Source organism: Leptopilina heterotoma, unplaced genomic scaffold, assembly GCF_015476425.1.
Source record: "Leptopilina heterotoma isolate Lh14 unplaced genomic scaffold, ASM1547642v1 Lhet_54, whole genome shotgun sequence".
NCBI classification, from domain to species: Eukaryota; Metazoa; Arthropoda; class Insecta; order Hymenoptera; family Figitidae; genus Leptopilina; species Leptopilina heterotoma.
In genome coordinates, this window is record NW_025111118.1 from 5,757,125 (window position 1) to 5,779,844 (window position 22,720).

Consider the following 22,720-nt stretch of genomic DNA (forward strand, 5'->3'; position numbering starts at 1 on the left):
ATTTTCTTATTCATCGACATACTTGAATTCTTTCGAAGAATTAATTATGTAAATAATTGAATTCTTCCAAAAAATTTTAAAAAAACATTTTTTTAAATAATTGATTTTTTCCAAGAATTGAAATCAAATTTTTAAGAACAATTACATTTTTTGATCAATTCCTGTAAAATTGTATTAAAAATCCTGCGAAGAATTTTATTATTTTAAAAAATAATTGAATAGTTACTAAGAATTTTATTAAAATTTTCAAAAATAATTGAAATCCTGTGAAGAATTTTATTATTTATGAAAAAAATTGAATTATTGCGAAAAATTTTATTAAAATGTTTAAAAAGAATTGAATTTCTGTAAAAAATTTTGCTATTTTTTGAAAATAATTGAATTCTTCATGAGAATTTTTTAAACATTGTTTTAAATAATTAATTTTTTCGAAATATAATAAATATTGTGGAAATTTTATTTTAAATAATTGAATTCTTGTGGAAAACTTTTATTTATAAAAATAATTGAATTTTTCGATTAATTAATATAAAATAGTATTAAAAATAATTGAAATTCTTCGTTGAGTTTTCTTTATTTATGAAAATAATTTAATTCTTGCTTAGAATTTTATTAAAAATATTTTTAAAAAATCAAATTTCCATGAAAAATATTATTAGTGAAAATAATTGAATTATTGTGAAGAATTTGTATAACAATTTTGTTAAATAATTGATTTTTTCGAAATTATTTTGAAAATGCTATTCTAAATTAATTGAATTTCTGTAAAAAATTTTTTTTAAATAATCGAATTCTTATGAGAAATTTTATATGAAAATACTAGATATTGAAAATAATTGAATTTCGAATATTTTTTGAAAATATAATTGAATCGGTTTAAAGAATTTGATTATAATTTTTGAGAATTGGTTTTTGATTTCTAGTATTATTAGCGAATTTAAAGTATAGTGGAAATTCTAAAGAAAACAGAAATAGTAGTTTTTAGTGGCTGAAATTAAATTAAATTCTTTCACAGTTTTTTTAAGGATAACAAAGCAAAGTGAGACAAAAAGGGAATCAAAAGTTTTGCGAAGCAACATTTTTGATTTGTTTTTTGTCTCAATTTGATATCCTTAGAAAAACGGTGAAAAAAAATTCCAATTTAAAAAAATGTGCTTAGTTTCTAGATTCTATTTATCAATAACAATAATTAATTTGATTTTATTAATAAAAAATTTGTTTCTCTTCTTACAGTTCCAATTTGTACTGATCATGACCCACCAATTCCAACTATTATTTACCGAATGCGATTATCCACGTTCATTCATGATTTGGATTGGTCTCCATGGTTTCTTATTTTTGGGTCTGTTCTCTGACTTTTACAAGACAAAATACACCATAGTTCCATTAAAGAGGTCGCATCAAAATGGCATATCTTCAAATGGCGCGTGCATGCCAGTTTTGGACGATCCAATAAAGCCAAAGCAAAATGGCATCTCGTCATATGCCACAATTTACAGTAAAGAATACAATAGTTGTTACAGCAATGGTACCAATAATGGATATGTTGCGAACAATAATACGGAGAAGAAACTTGCCTAAAGGTTGCTCCGTCCCAAAAAAAGAAAAACAAAAAACAAAGCGAGTGAAAAAAGAAAAACAAGTTTCTTTTTTTTTTACTGCGTGTCTCATTTGCTGTGCCACGCATCAAATTCCAAATGGCTGATTCGCACAAGAATGATGATGATGATGATGATGATGATAATGAAGAAGAAGAAATTTCAATATTTAAACGAGCGCTCCTTGCCAATGCCGCGAAACTGCGACAATAGTGAGATGCTCACTTTTTTTGCACATACATTTACTTTTCTTTTTAATTTCCGCAAAGGATTTTTCGTTTTTATCCGCAATTTCTATCTTTTTTTTTCTCTATAAAAGTGTATAAAATAAATTTTTAAGTGAAACGCATTTACGAATTTGCCATTTGTCTAGTCTTGTAAACCAAAATTTTTTTCTTTTTTTTTTAATCTAACGCAACACACCAATAATGTGATGAACAATCTCGTAAATTTTTAAAAGTGGAAAATAATGTAAAAAAAGGCCAATGTCCATTTGGGCTCTTACATTGCAACATATTTTCTCTCCTTTTTTCAATTCAATAGAGCGAAACAAACTATTAAAAAAAATTTTAATAAAAAAAAATGACACTGTCTACTAAATAAATATATTTAATTTCCTTCGACCTCTTTTTTTTTCTCGCCCCGTGGCTGAAAATTGCCTTCAGGCCATTGGAAATTTAAATTTCTTACTTACGACATTTTTCAAACCTGTTGGCGCATTTTTTTAAATATTAATACAACAAATGGTGGGATTTATTCTATCATCAAATAAAATATTCAACTTAAAAATTCTAGACCCTGTGAAAATATTTAGAGTCTTAATATTTTTCCTTTTCCTTGATAAATTCCACAATAGCTCAAAATTTTTTTTTTTTGTAAGTTGATGATGATAAAAATTAATTTCTCGATCTCGTTTTAATTAAAACATTCTTCCTATTGTGCATTTCTCTCTACGGATAAGCTCAAAGTAAAAAAATTCTTTGATATTTATACATGAAATTTTTCTACTGAATAATCGTACGAATAATTTTTAAGTAGATGTCGATTTTACAACTTTAAAAAAAAAAACATGGGCGCTGGCAAGGAACGCAGTTTGAAAAAAAGGGACTGAGAGTGAGCGCACAAGTGAAAAAAACGCGAAGTTCGTAACTTCAAGAAGCTTTTTCCCAAGAGCTCGCCTAATTTTTATTCAGTCATAAAAAGACTATGTTTCTAATAATTGTCCCGAATGTGTTCAAAAAGAAGAAAAAAATACTGAACTACAATCAAAGTGAAATGAGTCCTGTCGATGTAGTTTTTTTTCTTTTTTTAATTATTCCCTCAAAGAATATAATTCCGAATTTGGAAAAGAAACACAAGAATTTTTTTCTTCATTCGAAATTTTTCCCAGAAAGCTAGTAGTAATTTTCCTTCGTTTCTTTTTAAAAAATTCTAAACACTATTTTACAATTTATTTTGTAAAAAAAAATCACTTTTTTGGAAAAAAAGAATAAAATAAAAAATACGTTCGGAAATATTTTTTTTGCTTTTCAAATTTTCAAATAGAAAATAGAAAATAGATTATCTGAAAACTTTTTTTTTAATTTATTCATTTTGTGCTTTTAAAAGTTGAAGAAAAAATTCACATGAGAATTTTCCAAATTTCGAAATTATTGAACACCAATCATCCAAGACAATTGTATTTCGTTTACATTAGTTTTTTATAATTGTAAATTATGAGTTTGGCGGGATTGATATTTATAGTCACAGTTCTCATTCTCATTCACATTTGTGGTTCGGTGGAATAAAAAAAATCATTCGTCGTCACTATGTGATTGTTCGCAAAATATATTGATTCAAATAAGCGCATTTCTTTTTTCAATATCGATTTTTAAAAATCGATTTTTCTCTTTACTATCTCTAAATAATACCGACCAAAAAAAAAAAAATTAAAAAAAAGAAAAAAAAAATGGTAAATATGATCGATTTCACAACGCTAAAGACTAATCTACACGTTGTGATTTAGTACTCTTTGTACACTAGATAGATAAAAAAAAATCCTGTCACTTCTCGAAGGAAAAGAATTTATTCAATCCCAAAAGAATCCCAAAAATATCTTTTTTCATTAAAAAAACAAAAAAAAAATCCGATTCTCTTGAGATTGAAATTTTTCATTCAGCTAAAAGCTCAGAAAATTTATTATTATTATTATTATTATTATTATTATTATTATTATTATTTTTCTTGTATTTTCTAAACTTTTTGCCGATAGGAATTGAAAAAATTTATTTAAAAAAAAAAAACTCTTTTCCTTCGTCAAGAAGAAATAATTGACACGGGTGTTTTCAATGAGAGAAAAAAAACTATATCTAAGCTAAAAAAAATTTGTTTTTATAGTCGTGAGTCTGTATGAAATTTATGTTCCAATATTAAAGCTAGAAAAATAAAATGTTCGCTGAATGCTGGAGAATTATAATAAAAAAGATGGATAAAATTTAAGGCTGTTGAATTGTTAAGACATCAAGATTTTTCTTTTTTTTTTGGAATGATTAGTTAAAAGGAAGGGGTGAAAAAAAACTTGTAACTAAAATGAGGCTGATTCCAAGTAAAAGTTGAGATTTCGAGCGTTCAACATTTATTCCAGATTTAAATAAAATTCCACTTTATAGAATGTTTAATGCGAATGTGCGAGAACATAATATCTTCAAACTAATATCTTCATAATTGCAAATATTTCAAAAATATTGCAAATTATTATAAAAGAAAAATAAAAAAAAAATATCGAAATAATTCAAGAAAATATAATAATGTCGGAAATATTTGAAATATTCTTTAGCGCATTAAAATGTGAAAATATTCAAATATTAAGATAAAAATTAAAATGTAAAAAATACGAGAAAATATTGAAATATGACGATATAAAAAAACGAGAAAATTATATTAAATATTAGATTATATGAAAATATGAAAATATGAAAATATGAATTTATGAAAATAGGAAGATATTAAAATATTAAAATATTAAAAAATACTAGAATATTAAAATACAAAAATGTGTTAAAATAAGAAAATAAAATTCGAAATTATAAAAATAGGAAAATATTGAAATATGAAGATATTAAAATAAAGATTTCGAAAATAGAAGAACATAATGTTTGCAAGTGAATGTGTAATTTTCGAGTGAGTGGAATATGCGCCTTTTTGCGATAAAAAAAAAAGAGAGAGACATGAACACAAGCATCTTCTTCGTGTACCTAACGTTAAACTCTGCAATGATTAACGATCCTCATTATATTTTTGTACATATAAACAATTGGGGAGAATAATGAAAATATAAAATCGATAAGAGTCCTATTCTACGTTGTTTATTATCAAGAACCTTAGACGTTCTTTTTAGAACACACTAAATGTAAAAAAAAAAATTATTTATAAATTTTAGAATTTGTAGAAAAAAAAACATCAACAAAAAAAAAACATTCGAGTTTGTAAGCCTGACAATTTTGCTCTTTATTTTTTCAAAGAAAAAAAAAACTAAATAAAAAAAAACTGGAGCTTCTTTGTACGTTTATTTTTACAAACTGCTTATAAAAGTCACATACTTTTTGAGTACTAAAAAAAAAAAAAAAAATTTAGTACAAAAAACTAAAAAAGAAAATAATGTAGCTTTAGCGGAAAATTGCTCATTTTTACCATTAAACTTTACTATTTCCGCTTTAAAAAAAACAAAAAGGAAAGAAAAAAAAATTTATGTATCTTTGAGATATATTTTTCGATTTATAATCATGTTATTAAAACCAATTTTTGTAATTTATTGACTCCTACGTGTAATTATAAACGTCGCTTTTTATAAGTGTCAAAAAAGTAATAAGCAGAATGTACATCAATTAAAAATTTTTTTTTTTTAGTTTTAATGTTAAAATTACAATGAGATACTTTGAATTATTTCAGTAATTCACTTTTTTTCACCTTAAAAAGACCGTCAATTTTTTTTTCTTCTGCTTCTATTCACAATTACAGAAGCAATTAATTTGAAAATTTTTTTGCCGATTCATGTAATCGGAAATTTTTATTTAAAAAAATTGATAGATAGAATATTGTAAATATTAAATCATTATAAAAAATGTGAAAATTGTTTTTAAAAATTTCCAATGTTGGAAAAATGCAAATAAGGACTATTTTAGTATCAAGTTAAAAAAATGAATTGTTACCACTCAATGGAAATTGAATAACGATGATGCAAATTAATTTTTTTTTGTCAGGAAATATTTCAAAAATCTGCAACTTTATTATTTTTTCATTAAATCATTATCTTTGCTACTTATTGGCAAAGTTCACGTCTATCGTCAATAATTTAGAAAAAAAAATTTCTAAACAATTTTATTTTTATTTTTAATTAAAAATTTGTTCTAAAATTTTTCATTTTTTTTTCATTTTTTTTTTATTTATTATTTTATTTATTTATTTATTTGTATTATGTTTTAAAAAGATAAATTTGTTGACAAACAAATTTGATTATTTTCCGAGTGAAAAATAATTTTTTCCTTCGATCGTTGATTATAAATGTTTTGAACTTCACCGATGTTCTTTAAAATAGACATTAATAATTATTGTAGGTAAATTATTATCATTGTCTTTGTCAATAGGAAATATTACAAAAATATTTAAATTTTTATTTTAACTTTAATAAATCTAAATAATTAATAGAATAATAATTTAGATAAATTATTTAATTACATTATTATTTACTACAATAATAATATAAACGAATAAAAATAATAATTCTCTTTGTCAGTTGAAATATTGCAAAAATATTCAACATTTTTTTATTTTTTCATTCAATTATTATTAACTTTAATAATCGCAAAAAATTAGTATATTTTTGTAATTTCTATCAACAGAATAATAAAAATGATAAACAATTATTATTATTATTGTCTTTTTCAGCAGAAAATATTTAAAAAATAATAAACTATTTTGATTTTTTAATTCAATTATTAACTTTAATGAACAAAAATAATTAATAAATTATTTATATTATTGCTGTTAAGACAATAATAAAAGTTATGATTGTTTTTGTTGGTAGCATATATCAAAAATATTTGTAAACATTTGAAAATTTATTTTTGTTAAATTATTATTTTTTATAAACGTAAAAAATATTTTATAATATTAAGAATAAAATATTTTTCTTAAAATTTTTATTAATTTTTTTTTATTATTGTGAAAGACCACGGTACAAATAATAAATAAATAAAAATTTAAAATAGGAAAGCCAGCAGTAGAAACAATTTTTTAAGAAAAATTGCAAAATTTGCTTAAAACGAAAAATTAGTTTACTGGAAACTTGTCACGAAAATAACAAAATATTTTCATTTGTCATTTATACAATTTGAAACTCTCGACATTAGTCAAAATTTAAAAGGTGTGAGAGAAAATTAGATAATGACTCAGGTGATTTTACTTGTATATATCTGTGCATGTATAAACACTCAGACGAATATCTCCCAAAAGTACAGATTACACGTCATAGAACCAACTTATTTCAGTGTCGTTATCACTGCCGAGACAAACGTCTCGCTTTTTTTTTAACTTGTGATTTATCTCGAGTCAGGAACTAGTTCACCTGTCGACACGTGTGATTTTTTTTTCTCTTTTTTTTAAATTAAAAAATTATAATTTATATTTAGGCAAAAATGCAATAAGAACTTCCGGCAGAGTAGAAAATTAATAACAATAAAAAAATGAAATAATTTAAAATGAACTAGAAAAAAATAATTGAGACAGAAATGAAATCAATATTTTACAGGAAACTTCTTCTAAGGAAAATTATTATTCTTCACATGACACGAATTTGAGTTGAATTATTAAAAAAAATTTTAGCAGTGAATTTTAAAGTTTTTTTTTTTTGTTTGAAATAATTCTTTGTTATTTAAAATAAATTTTTGTTTGTATTCAATCATCAAAATGATTATTTTAATTATAAAAAATATTTTTTATGGGAAAAGTTAAAGTGTTTGTACAAAAAGAGTTCTTCGTAAGAAAATTCGATTTAATTTATAAGGTAAGTTCTTCACTTATTGTATAAAGTTTATCAGATTTTAATTTGTTTCAAGAACTTGCGTATGTATAAATGTAAATAATTCTAATTAATCAAAATAGAATGTAAATAATATAGTATTTAAATGCAAGTGCTTACCGATATAAATTGAAATAAGTTTACGAATACAACATCCAATTGAAAACAAGAACCAGGAAAAAAAGAAGAAAAAATTACAATATTTTAATTAAAACAATTTTATAAATTATATGTTAAAAGAAGAAAAATTAAAAAACTAATTTCTTCAACTGCAATTTTTATGAGTACAATTTTTATAAGCATAATTTTTGCAACTATAATTTTTATAAGAATATTTCTTTATTAACTGAGACCTTATAATTATTATAAGTTTTCTAAGAATATTTAGAAAATAAAAACATTCGTGAGAAAAGTAAATAATAAAAATTTTAACAAAAGACAAGAAATAGAAAAAATAGAGAAAAATTAAGACAAAAATTGAAGAATCTTTGACGAATATTTTTGATTGGAAAAATAAAAAATAATACTTGATTGTACAATTTGCCGGAAATGATATAACAAGTCTTGTATACTAATTCATATTGTCTTCTGTTGATTTATAAGGAGGTACAAAAAACTTTCGGTATCATTACCGGAAATCCTTGCAAAAATTATGTTTAAAAAATAATGAAAAATCCCGATGTTAAACAATTTTAATTTATTAATAGTAATAATATTATTAATTAATTAGTTGTAATTAATTATAGTGATTTTTTGATTAGATGATTAGTGGATTACTTAATAATTAATCAATTAACTAATTTGAATTAGGTCAAAATTACGCAATATTATAATTAAATGCAATATATTATATTTACTAAATTATTTATTTATTTATTTTTTATTTATATTTTGTAACTTTTAACTTCTTATTTGTAATTCATTGGTAATTTTTATTAATTAATTACAATGCAATAAATATTTTCTTACAGCAGAATATTTGTCGAATTAATTTTTGTATTTAACTTAATTTAAAAAAAACAGAATTTATAATATAAAAATGTATGTACATTTTTAATAATTAATGTGCAATTAATTTGTATCAATTAAAAATTAATTTTTAATAATTAAAAAAAGTTATTGTATTGTTTATTTATATTCAAATCTAAAATTCTATAAGGCCAAAATTTCTTTATAAATAAAATGAAAATTCGGTTGAACTGAAACTGCATTTAACAATTAAGCTAAATAGAAAGTTGAATAATTATCAATTATTTATTTAATTGTTTATTTATTTTACTGCGTCAAGAGAAAAATATACTTTACAAAAAATTATCTAAATAAACTTTTACTAAATCAATTTTGACATTATTTTCTTATAAGATAAATTTCTTTCTAAAGTAAATGTCAATTTTAACAAAAAAAAATTTTACACAACGAAAAATATGGCTAAATAAAAGCAAAACAAGTTTCTGTTAAATAAAAAAATTGACTAAATAAAATTTGAACACAAAAATAAAAATCATTGAAATAAAACCTAAAATTTAGAATTGGTTTTTAAAGTTAAAATAATTTTTATTAAAAGCTTCAAAACAAAAAGTACAATTTGATTAAATAAAAATGTTACTCAACGAAAAGTTGGCTAAATAAATCATAAAATTGAATACGCCAACTGTAAGTGTTCTTTAATAAAAATTTGGCAAAATAAAAATCAAGTTTCTCAATTAAATACGTGATAAACAATGGGAATTTGGCTAAATAAAATAAAAAAGTAAAATTTATACGCCCGAAAAAAAATGTTATTCAATAAAAATCATGCTAAATAACAATAAAATTTATTCGGTTGAATAAAAATGTTCTTCAATAAAAATTTAGCTAAATAAAATTCAAGTTCATTTGGATCAAGAAAAGTGCAATTCGCTGGAAATTCGGCTAAATAAAAGTCAAATTTATAAGGTTTGAAAAAAATTTATTCAATGAAAATTTGGCTAAATAAAAGAAAAATTTATTTGGCTAATTAAAATCTTGTTCAATGAAAATTTGGTTAAATAAAAACCAAAATAAAAGTGTTATTTAATGGAAATTTGGCGAAATAAAAGTCAAATTTGTACGGTTGAAAAAAAGTTATTCAATGAAAATTTGGCTAAATAAAAGTCAAATTTATAAGGTTGAAAAAAATGTTATTCAATGAAAATTCAGCTAAATAAAAGCAAAATTTATTCTGCTTATTAAAATTTTATTCAATGCAAATTTGGTTAAATAAAAACCAAAATAAAAGTGTTATTCAATGGAAAAAATGTATTCAATGAAAATTTGGCTAAAAAAAGAAAAATTTATTCGGCTTATTAAAATTTTATTTAATGAAAATTTGGTTAAATTAAAAACAAAAATAAAAGTGTTACTTAATGGATATTTGGCGAAATAAAAGTCAAATTTATACGGTTGAAAAAAATCTTATTCAATAAAAATTTGGCTAAATAAAAGTCAAATTTATAAGGTGGAAAAAAATGTTATTCAATGAAAATTCGGCTAAATAAAAGCAAAATTTATTCTGCTTATTAAAATTTTATTCAATGCAAATTTGGTTAAATAAAAACCAAAATAAAAGTGTTATTCAATGGAAATTTGAACTAAATAAAAGTTAAATTTATAGGGTTGAAAAAAATGTTATTGAATGAAAATTCGGCTAAATAAAAGCAAAATTTATTCGACTTATTAAAATTCAATGAAAATTTAGTTAAATAAAAACGAAATTTATTTGGCCGCAAATAATTCTATACATAGAAAATTTGGCTAAATAAAGCTAAAAAATCGTGGAATAAAAATATATTACTATGTGAAATAAAAAATTACATTTTCAAAAGAACTCAAACAAAATTCAATTTTAGAAAACCAATCAAACTGAAAATTCATTAGTTCGCATTTGAAAATTCCGCCAAATGTAAAATCAGTAAAATAAGAAATTTCTCTAAACTTAAAAATAATTTACCAAAAAGAAAATTTCCATTAAACGAAAATTCAATTACATTATATAGAAAAATTTTCAATAAATTAAAATTAGTTCAAATAAAAATTGTCAATTCGGCTAAATGAAAAATTCCCCACTAGTAAAAATTCGGCTAAATGTCTCTCCTTTTTGTTTCTCTGCAAATTTTTCACTAAATCTTAGCAAAATAGCTTTAAAATTCATGGACAAATTAAAGAATTTCTTTTCATGAAATAAAATTGAAATAAAGGAAAAAAAAAAGTTTAAAAAAAAATTAGGCCTCCGTTTGTAAATTAAAATGTGAGCACCTCTGTCCCGTTATATTTTTAACCAAAAATCCAGAAAGCGCATCTATATAACGAAATAGAAAAGCTCTTTATAGGATTACGTATAACAAATATATAACGAAAGTTTCGCGCGGTGCACATATAGAAGTTAACACACATTTATTCGGCTACTGTTGAAACGGTGGTGCCCTCTTTACCCAGTAGGAGGTGTCGTCTGTACATCGCGTGGTCATTGATATTTAAATTAAAAATCAAAGAAACACGAAATATAGCGTGAATATATTGTGTACATTAAGGGGAACAGGTGAGTTGACCATCTACTTTTTACCGTCTTCTGATAATGTTGTTAAATTCATCTTATTGACTATAGAAGAATTGCTTTTGACCTGAAGAGCGCGGTTTAGCCTCGTGCTTTCATCGTGTGTTAGTAAATACGTGTGAATTAAACTTTATGAGTGATTGTGTGTGAATCGTCTGTGTCATTAGGCGTGAATAGTCGATTCGGATATTTAAAAGTATGAGTGAATTTTTCACGCATGCGCATTGGTTATTCAACATTCTGGACCACGTGCAACACAAGAGTGAGACGGGTTGCCTGATTTGAGGCAAAAATATAAATACAAATTTATCTTTTTTATTTTTTCTCTATACATTTTATTTATAAATTTATAAAACATTGTTATTTATACTCGTTTATAAATTATTCTCTTTTGAATTATTATCGGCAAAAAAAAATTCATTACATGGCGGTAAATTTAATTTTTAATTACCGTTTTGTTTACAGTAATTTATTCAGCAATTAATTACATGTCACTGTGTTCGTTTTTCAATTGGCGGAATTTGTGGAACAGTGGAATTACTTTTGACAAAAAACTATTTTGTAATTCAAAGTTCAATATCAATAAATATCAATCTCATTTTTTTCGAGTGCAAAACTCTTTTGACAATAAATTTTTCATTTTTCCATTTCAGTATGTAAATATTTTTTATTTTTGCATTTAAACAGTGCGCTAAATATTTATAATTAATATTATTATTATATTTATTATTATTTATTATATTTATTATATTTATTATTTCAATTATTAAATTTAAAATTTTAATTATTAACGAATATTTTTTTATCATTTTTATTTGAAAAATTTAATAGAAAATGTATTTTTATATTTTTAAAATTTTCTTAAACCAAAATTGTTTGAATTCAACTCTATTTTTTGTGAATTTTTCGAATTGACAAATTTTCAAAAGTAAAGATTGAGTTGGTCGCGATCGTTAAAGCACTTTCGTGCAGAGTTTGTGCTATGCGTTCGAGACCCATCAGGAACGAAATTTTTTTAATTCACAGCATTTCATTTTCGACTGTAGAATTTAAATAGATTTAAAATAATTTAAATAAATTTATTTATTAGAATTTCTAATGTTAAATATTTTAATAAAATAAAATTAAAAAGAAAAGAAGTAAGTTTTAATAAAATTGAATTAAAAAAACACAATTAAATTTTAATCATTATAAATAAATTTTGATTAATATAAATGTAATAAAATAAAACATTTAATTTTATATTTTAAATTAAATAATATAAATAAAATTTATTTAAATAATTTTTCCACACAAAAATTGTTTCATAGGGACGTTGCCTTCATTTGTAGAAATCAATTTCAAAATAAAAATAATTTAAAGTATTTACAATTATAAAAAAATTTTAATAATAATTTTTAAATAAAAAATCAAAATATTTTTAATACTAATCTCAATAAATACATTTATTTAAATCATTTAAATCTATTTAAATTCTACAGTCGAAAATATAATGCTATGAAATAAAAAAATTTTAATCCCGGTGGGTCTCGAACGCATAACACAAACTCTGCATGAAAGTGCTTTAACGACCGCGACCAACTCAAACCTTAATTTCTAAAATTCACAAAAAATAGAGTTGAATTCGAACGATGTTGGTTCAATAAAATATAAAAATTTTTTAAAATACATTTTCTATTAAATTTTCTATAAAAAAAAAATTAACACAAATTTTTAGTTTTTTTTTTTTAATTTTGGAGCTGAACATACGAAGCGTTACTCACACATTTGATCGCCAGGAAAAGAAATTACTTTAGTATTATAAAAATTATAAACAAAAAAAAGTTTTGTTTGCACTTTTTTCAAAATATTTTCTTAACTTTTGGAATAGAGTTTGAATATCGTCCTCCAATGACTATGGTAAATCCCGGAGTCTAAAATGCGACTCACGTAAATACCAACGCGCTTGGACTTTGATCAATGTACTTTAAATATATATATACAATATTATACAGTCTACGCAAAAAATATTTTATATTTTACAATTTTAATAATTTTTCATTAATATAATCGAAGGGAAAAGAAATTATCCAATTCTCTTTCAATTTAAATTGATGTTCAAATTTTTAAATGAAAATATTTTTATAATGAAGTTGACTTCACTTTGAGAAATCGAAGAATTAAAATTTCAAAATAAAAATATATTTTTAATATTTTTAAACAAAACAATATTATCTTATTTAATATTATAGAAATTAAATTGAAAATTTGTAAATGAAAATATTTTCAAATGTTTTTAAATATAAAAATATTTTTAAACCTTTCTAAACATATTTCTAATAATTTAATGTCTAAACAAAAATATTTTTCAATATAAGAATAGGGTAGGGTGGGGCATTACTATTCTTGTTTGGATTTTTGAGTCTATAAAATGTATATAAAAAAAAATAAAAAAATGAGTAGAACCGTTTGAAAGCTTGACTTCTTAGCTACAATTTTGCCATGTATCATTTTGCTATAACTCGATTCTGTTCCGAACTACAGCGATTTTACGAAAAAAAAATTTTTTTGATGTCGAAAAAAACGAGGGGCGTAACTATTCTTGCAGCTATTAATGATATAATACTAAAAAAATATATAAATTAATTTGTTAATTGGAGGATTTTTTCTGGTTTTTTTCTTCCAATTTCTTACAATTCTAACCTAGAAACAAGCACACACAAAAAAATACACTGTTTTGTAGTTTTTGCTGTCATCAGTGGAAGAATAGTTACGCCCCATCCGCCCATTTTTTGAAAAAACACTTGTAAAATTTTTGAACAATAGAATATCAAAAATCCATTATGATATTCGTGTTCAGCACTAAATTTGACTTTAGAAATAATTTTTCCGATAATTTTTCCGACCGTTTATCACTATTTACAATGGCAGACTAAATGAGTGAAAACAAGTAAGCGAGTATATCAAAATCACATTTGGGTACCTAACTCCAATGATAGATGGCGCCAGAAGCTCAAATGTGGCGTACAATGTTCATTTCACATGACAAGTATACAGTGTAAAAAAAACTTTAATCGGATGAATAGTTTTCTCTCCAGGACAAAGAATAGTTACGCCCCGCGAATAGTAATGCCCCACCCTACCCTAATCAAAAATATTTTTCATAAACATTGCTAAATATTTTTAAACATAAAAATAGTTTTGATTATCAAAGCAACAAAAACACCTTTTTAAATATACAAAATTCAAATAATTTCATGACTTTTCTTGTATTTTGAATGATTAAAAAAATTTTTAATTAAATTTTAAATAATGATGATATTAAATTCGAACTGAATTTAAATTTCCAGTTTTGAAAGTGGAAAAAATTAATTTTCTTTAAATGAAAATTAGTCTTTGACATATAATTATTAAAAAATAATAAAGTATGTTATAAGGTAATGTATAATAAACCTCTGTCAGTCTTAGTCAGCACCCACTTGTTCTTATGATTATTAATATGCCAATCATTAAATTTCGTAACAACGGTATTCATCTGTTTGTATATATTACGTTTTGAAAATTTACTTTTTCAAAAAAAAAAAAAATTTAAATAATACTACGGAATTAAAATCACTTTTTTTTCGTACTTATTAACTATTTAATAATTTAAAGAATATTTTAATAAAACAAAAACAATTAATTCAAATTATTAAAATACAATTAATTAATAATAAAATGCCAATCATTGCGTATTTAATAAGCAAATTAATTTTCCAAATTATTGATTGACGTTTGTTTTTTCAAAATCAAAAATTTTTTTAATACATTTGATAAAAAATTACTACTAGCAAAATACTACCAGCAAAATGAAAATGTAATGAAAAATATTAATTACCATTAACATTTTCCATCAAAGTTTTATTTTGAAATTTATTATTTCTTTTTAATCGAATTTCTATTAAAAATTGACTTCGATATGACAGAAATTTATATGACCTAATTTTTCATTAAATGACGCGAAAAGAATTTTTAAACACAAATTTCATTTTGAAATATATTTTATAAAATAAAATGAATCTGCAAAATTTTAAATACATATTTTTTTCATCTGATTTTAAGAAAAAAAATGTTCTTTGTTAAAATTAACGTAGTCACATAATACAATACGATTGTTTTTTAAATGAGATATTATTTATTACAAGATTTTTTATATGTAAAATTGTAAAAAAAAAACAGAAATCGAAGAATACTTTTAAAAATTTTCTGAAAGCATTTTGCAAAAAAATTCTTTGTTAAAATTTACATTCTCACTGAATATCTTTTAAACTAGCTGTTATTTATTAGAAATAAATTCATGAAAAAAAAAATTGTGCAAAATTCCATAGAAATGAAATTGACAATTGAAGGGCTACATAAAATAAGGGGACGAACGCGTGGTTGAAAGGGATAATATCAGTCAGGTAGCAGCGAGCGGCTCAAGGCTTGTCACTGCTACCCGACTGGTAGTATCCCTTCCAAGCCTCGCGTTCGTCCCCTTATTTTATGTAGCCCTTCAATTGTATTTTTTAAATTTTCTGAATATTAAATTTGCACTTTCCATTATTTTTATATGACCTCAAAGATTTTTTGTAATAACGACTAAATTATTTTTCTATTTCAACTATTGCACTAGGAATATTGTAAAATATTACAATTAAAAGATTTAAATTTAGTTTTAAAGATTTAAATTTAAAAATTTTAATTAAATATAAATTTCAATATTTAACATTTAGAAAAATAGATTTAGAAAAATTGTTAAAAATTTCTGATTCAAAATTTCGACTTGTGTCAATTTTCACAATTTTTGACAGGCAAAAATCCTAAAGACTTTAAAAAATTATTTTCAATTATTTTTAAAAATAAAATAAAAAATTTTTAAATAAAAAAAAGTTTCATTTATTGACACTTGAAACGCGATTTTAGAAAAATGTCGAAGCAAAATATATTATGTGGATTTGATCTTGGAGACTGGCATTGAAATCACCCACTCTCGAGATTTATATATACGAAATAATATTGTGAAATAATAAAATTATTACTTACTCTACAAAATCACTTCCTATTTATCACAAAAAACATTTTTTTCCCTAATTTTTCCATTCTACTCAGATTATACTTTTATACATAATAAATACAGATAAAAAATGGTCCAATAATTCAAAAAAAAAATTGAAATGTTTTTTTACAAAAGCTCCACAACATTGACCTGACTTTAAAATCATGAATTAAATTTTTATTCATCCACAAGATTTTAAAATTTCAAATAAACGAAATATTTTCTATCAAAAGTATTTTTATAAATTAGTTTTTGTAATAAAAATTTAAAAAAATAAATTTAACATTTATAAACTTTATAAAATAATTTTTTTACACGTGACCAAAAATTATTTGTAAAAAACAATTTTAGTTCATTTGAACGTTCAGAACTCTAGGAACATAATTTTTATAATTACTATTTTTATAAAAATAATATTTATTACAAAAATAATATTTATTATTATAAAAATATATATTATATTCAGCTGCAAAAATTAAATATTTACTAAACAATTTCTTGAAAATACTTCTTTCAACTTGTTTGTTAAAAAAAAATAGTTTAAAGATGGAGGTCAACTTCATTTCCGATTTTTTCTATTAATTTTTGTAGGAAATGCTAAAAAAAAAGATATTAAACACCATGACAACTATAAAACGTCAATTCTAAGATTCCCAAAATATCCTAAAATGCGGAATTAATTACAAAAAAAAGAAAAATAGGTTGCTTGATTATCGAATTTTTGCTTCTGAGCAGTTTTTTTCATTCACTTTCATATTCTTTCCTTATTTAATTCAAAATCTGCATAAAAAGGAAAAGGTTAACTAGATTCGACGATGTATTATCTCACACACAAAAAATTCTACACATATACATATATTTAATTTAAAAATAACTCATTTGTGCATTTTAATTGTTTCGCACATTTTATAAGAATTTCGTGAATTTTATTTTTTCTTTTTAATCCCCGTTCATCAGAATATAAACAAAATTCAAAAACATTCTCCACTTTTGTTATTCATTCAAAATACTCATTTCTACAAAAATTTTTCAAGAACATTTATTATTTATTTTAAAAAAAAAAATTTATTGTGAGTAAATTATTCATAACATTTTTTTTTTTTTTTGTTATTTACTTATCACATCAAGGAATACTTTAATAAATTCATTTATTTTTCGTTATAAAAAAAGAAATGCGATTTCAAACGTACGTTACGTAGAAAATGGAGTGAAAAAAATTATTTGTTGATTCAATTAAAATAAAATTACTAATTATTCATTTTTTTTTTTTTGTCTTTTTGTAAATGAATCAATTTTTTTCGTTTATTTACACACAGGAAAACTATAATTTTCAGTTAATATGATAAATGTAACAAGTACTTATATTTAACTTACTAAACAACTTTATCACAAAAAATAAAAATTATATTTTTCTTTCAGAAGCGAAAAAAATGAAAAATTATAATTATTCAATGCAGTCATTGAGTTAATTTTTTTTATCAGTAAAATTAATGACAAAAAATAATTTTTTTTTTCACAATGGAAGAAAAAATTTAATTACTTAATACCGTCATCGTAGCGTAATTTTCTTTATCAAAGAATAATTTTATTTTTTAAACTTTTTTTGACGTTGGTTCACAAATGAAGTATTATAATTACTATACTTATATATGATACATTAATTAAGAAAAAAGGATACTTTTAAAATTTAAGATTTTGAAGATACTTAATATTGAGTGCTTTAAAGGTTATAATATAATATATTTAAAAATGTGGTTTGAAATTCCACTTTTATAGATGTTTCTATATCCTTGGTTCATCGTTTTCAAGGAAACTTTATATGTGAATCAAGGATTAAAAATATTTAATTTAAATCTCTTCATATACCCAATTGCAAATTGGTGCATTCCTTATCAAAAAAATGTACTAAAAACAACTTTTAAAATACTTTTAATAATTTTTAAATTACTTCAAACTATTTTTATCAACAACATTTTTTTTCAACTCAAATTAATAATCTAATGATCATCAATTTCTTTGACTCAAAAAAAAACTTATTGCAAAAAAACTTATTACTTATATTAATGATATTAATAATAGAACGCATAACTTCAATTAATAGTCTAAAAGTAATTATGTGTAAAAGAAAATGAAGTATACTTTCTTAGTGGATACATATATGAGGATTATATCACTTTGTTGGCCTTGGCCTATAATTATTTTCTTATTCGCTGACATCTCTTTTTATTTTCTATATTCTATATTATATATCGATACGGGGGAAAAACCGAAAAAAGAAAAATTAAATAAAGTAATTATTCCGTATCATTTGCAATATGTGCACTAATTACAATTTGTATAATTTTAAATTGCAATTAAGAAAAAGAGAATGTTTACTATATTGGATATTATTATCCATAAATTAAAAAAATAATTTATGCGCATTTCTTCTGCGCCAACTTTTGCTGTTTAATAAAATTTACTTCGAATATAGTAAAGTTTACTCCAAATGTAGTAAGATTTGCTTCTAGTATAGTAAAATTTTGCTCCAAACGTAATCAAATTTACTTCGAATATAATAAAATTTACATCAAACGTAATAAGTTTAGTTCAAACATAATAAAATTTACTTTAAACGTACTCGAATTTATTTCAAGAATAGTCAAATTTACTTCGAACATAGTGAAGTTTACTCCAAACGTAGTGAGATTTGCTTCTAATATAGTAAAATTTACTCCAAAGGTAGTCAAATTTACTTCGAATATAATAAAATTTACATCAAACGTAATAAGTTTACTGCAAACATAATAAAATTTACTTTAAACGTAGTCGAATTTACTTCAATAATAGTCAAATTTACTCCAAACGTAGTCAAGTTTACTTCGAATATAATAAAGCTTACTCCAAATGTAGTAAGATTTGCTTCTAATATAGTAAAATTTACTCCAAAGGTAGTCAAATTTACTTTGAATATAATAAAATTTACATCAAACGTAATAAATTTACTTCAAACATAATAAAATTTACTTTAAACGTAGTCGAATTTACTTCAAGAATAGTCAAATTTACTTCGAACATAGTGAAGTTTACTCCAAACGTAGTGAGATTTGCTTCTAATATAGTAAAATTTACTCCAAAGGTAGTCAAATTTACTTCGAATATAATAAAATTTACATCAAACGTAATAAGTTTACTGCAAACATAATAAAATTTACTTTAAACGTAGTCAAGTTTACTTCGAATATAATAAAGCTTACTCCAAATGTAGTAAGATTTATTTTTCGAATATATCAAAATTTACATCAAACGTAGTTAAATTTACTTTTAAAATAGTAAAATTTACTTCAAATTCAGTCAAATCAACTTCGAATATAATAAAATTGATATCAAACGTTATAAGTTTACTTTAAACGTAGTAAAATTGATTTTAAAAAATAGTCAAATTCACTCCAAATGTAGTCAAATTTACTTCGAATCTAGTAAAATTTACTTCAAACTTAGTCAAATTTATTTCGAATACAATAACTTTTACAATTTACATAAACATACTGAATTAATATTAGTAATTTAACTCTAAAAAATTTTTTTAAATTTTTTTTTAGTCAGTTTTACTTTTATTATAAGTTATTTTTTATTATTTTTTTTAACTAAGTTATTAGTTAATTACACTGAAAAGTATTTATTTTTTGTATTCAAATAACCGATTACTTGTGCATTACCAAATAAATATTTACTTAAATTAAATAATTTTTATTCAAATTAAATAAATTGTATTTAATTTTTGGAGTTATTAATTCCAAAAAAATTTTTTTTTTAGTTTTATCAAATTATTTGGTGAGTTTTACTTTGTTTATAAGTTATTTATTATTTTTTATTATTTTTTAACTAAGTTATTAGTTAATTACACTGAAAAGAATTTATTTTTTTTTATTCAAATAAACCGATTACTTGTTCATTATCAAAAAAATATTTACCTAAATCAAATGATTTTTATTCAAATTAAATAAATTGTATTTGAATTAATAATTTCAGTATTTGAAGCAAATATGAATTGAACCATTTAATTAACGTAAATAAAAATTATTCGATTCATGTAAATATTTATTGGATAATATACAAGTAATCGTTTATTTAAATTAAATAAATTTTTTTCAGTGTATAATATTAACATTAATATAAATATAGATGATAATAATATTATAAGACAGTGAATGTAAAAAATTTAAACATATGCCCCAAAATTCCGATTATAAAATAAATTAATCAGGAATAAAATTTACTTATCTAGAAATATTACACTGAAAAAAAAATTTTTTTGATTCAAGTAACCGATTACTTGTCAATTATCTAATAAATATTTATTTGAATCAAGTATAATTTTTATTTAAGTCAATTAAATTGTATTTGAACCAATAATTACCAAATTGAAGTCCACAACGTTGATCAACGAAAAAAAATTGTTTACTTAGTAAATTAATTAAAAATACGCAGAAATATTATCACAAAAATATTTAGAAAAAAAAGATTGATGTTTATATTTTGATAATAATTATTTTACAATTAAATATTAAATTAAAAATAATACTTGAATGTATTAAATTAATTTTTTTCGTTGATAAACGTTGTGGACTTCAACTTCGTTAATTTCAGTATTTGAAGCAAATATCATTTCAATGTATCATTTCGATACATTGAAGCCCATGAGCTTATCGAGATTTATTTAAGATATTTAATTTATTTGTGTATATTGATTCGGGAAAATTGTTAACTTCTTCAAATTTAATATTTAATCACCGAATGATAAATTCACTTCCTTCAAATATCATTTAGTTGATTAAAATAAAAATTATTTAATTCGAGTAAATATTTAATTACAAGTAATGAGTAATTTATACAAGTAATACAAGTAATCCGTTATTTGAATTAAATAATTTTTTTTTTCAGTGTACTTTATGCCGATTATGAGAAACAATTCTTCAAGCCCTCTGTCGGACAGTTAAAAACTTCTATTGGCGCGAAATTCAAAATCCAATAAGAAAAGAAACAGTAAAAATTAATTTATGTCCAATATTGAAATCATCATACACTAGAAAAAAAATTAGGAACAGTGGAATTTTTTAGAATATTTATATAGCTAATTGGAAGCTAATTTTGAATAAGAAAAAAAAATGAAATATTTTCGCAAGGTTATAGAAAATTTAAAAATGAGAAATTCCTCTTTTTTTTGGAGGTCCCAGCCCAGAAAATCTTGATAACTCCCTAGATGAAGAAAAAAATAAAATTAGCGACATTTTCCTCTCGTTTTCGACGCTAACTTCAGGGACATCTTTCGATTAAATTACATTCCTTGTTTGAAATTTTAATTATCAAAAATTGAAGAAAAAAAAAATATCCAAGAAAAATTACTCATAAAAAGAGAAAAACTGAAAACTACAATGATTCGAAAAGAATCAGCATCTTCGAGGACAATGTTGATGATAATGATGATGAAGATGATGATAATGAAGAAGAAGAAGAAGAAGAAGAAGAAGAACAAGAAGTAACAAAGTGGGATTCAGTAGCAGCTTTTAACCTGGAGGGGTGACGATACCAACATGGCGAGTTGCTTAAAAGCAATGCTCCGACCTACCGGGCACCAGTCGGTAGTCACGAAGTAGACAATAAAGGCACGACGGTGGCCTATAATCAATAACAATCACTATTTTTTTACTCATCAAATATTTTTCTTTTCCATTCTCGTGTTTTTTTACCCCGCAAAAAAAAAATTTCCTCTCTACCCCCTTAAAAATCAAAAAAAATTTCGCAGACCGTCGTTCTTTCTTTGTCGTGCGCGTGCCTCTCACTCTCTGTTCTCTCTTTATTTTTCTTCCCCGTTAACACCTCGTGATTCTAGCCATTCACTCTCACTGTTCTCCAGCTCTTCCTCAATTGGTGACAAAATACTTCGGACGTTATCTTTCATAGCACATCTCGAGTGCTAAAATTAGTTCTATTTTTTTTGCTCTCTATTAAAAAAAAAGAAGAAGAAGAAGAGGATCAAAAAAAGATCCATGTGATTATAAAACCAGGAATTTAAGAGGGAGGAACAGATGAAAGCGAAATAGGTGTTAAAGGGAAAATAGAAGAATCCAAAAAAAGCAGAGGATACATTTCTACAAGTGTTGTGTTGTGGATATTAGTGTTTAATTATCCGTGGTAAGTGAAAATAAAAAAAAAAATAATTTAGAAAAAATTGTTTCGTGAGTGTAGTTTCGCTACTGAAGAAGCTCCTCTATTATTTAATGTCAAAACAACCCGAGAATTGCATGTTCTATCAGATAGGGTAGAGAAACACTACTATCAATATTATCGGCTTTTAAATTGGTCGTTCTATCGAAACCAATTTTTATTTATAGATTTGCTCAATATAGCAAGAAAATGTTCAGTATCAATATTAAATTGCAATAAATTAGCAAACAATT

The 22,720-nt window shown here is 22.9% G+C and overlaps 2 protein-coding genes across 6 annotated transcripts in view; both read left to right on the forward strand.

Annotated features, from left to right (window-relative positions):
* LOC122508541 (elongation of very long chain fatty acids protein AAEL008004-like) overlaps window positions 1-2,839 on the forward strand; it is a 46,340-nt gene extending 43,501 nt beyond the window's left edge. For both annotated transcript variants that reach the window (XM_043621959.1, XM_043621958.1), the window contains exon 6: window positions 1,234-2,839. In XM_043621959.1, coding sequence (XP_043477894.1) covers window positions 1,234-1,581 — 348 coding nt within the window. In that variant the 3' untranslated portion in view covers window positions 1,582-2,839. The remainder of the gene's footprint in view (window positions 1-1,233) is intronic.
* Window positions 2,840-7,118: 4,279 nt separating this feature from the next.
* Window positions 7,119-22,720, forward strand: part of LOC122508542 (elongation of very long chain fatty acids protein AAEL008004) — a 74,720-nt gene continuing 59,118 nt past the window's right edge. For 2 of the 4 annotated variants that reach the window (XM_043621964.1, XM_043621960.1), the window contains exon 1: window positions 21,878-22,454. The gene's annotated coding sequence lies outside the window, so the exon portion shown is untranslated. Of the gene's footprint in view, window positions 7,639-11,073; window positions 11,210-21,877; window positions 22,455-22,720 lie in introns of those variants that run through there. The other 2 variants (XM_043621963.1, XM_043621961.1) reach the window with 2 other exon arrangements.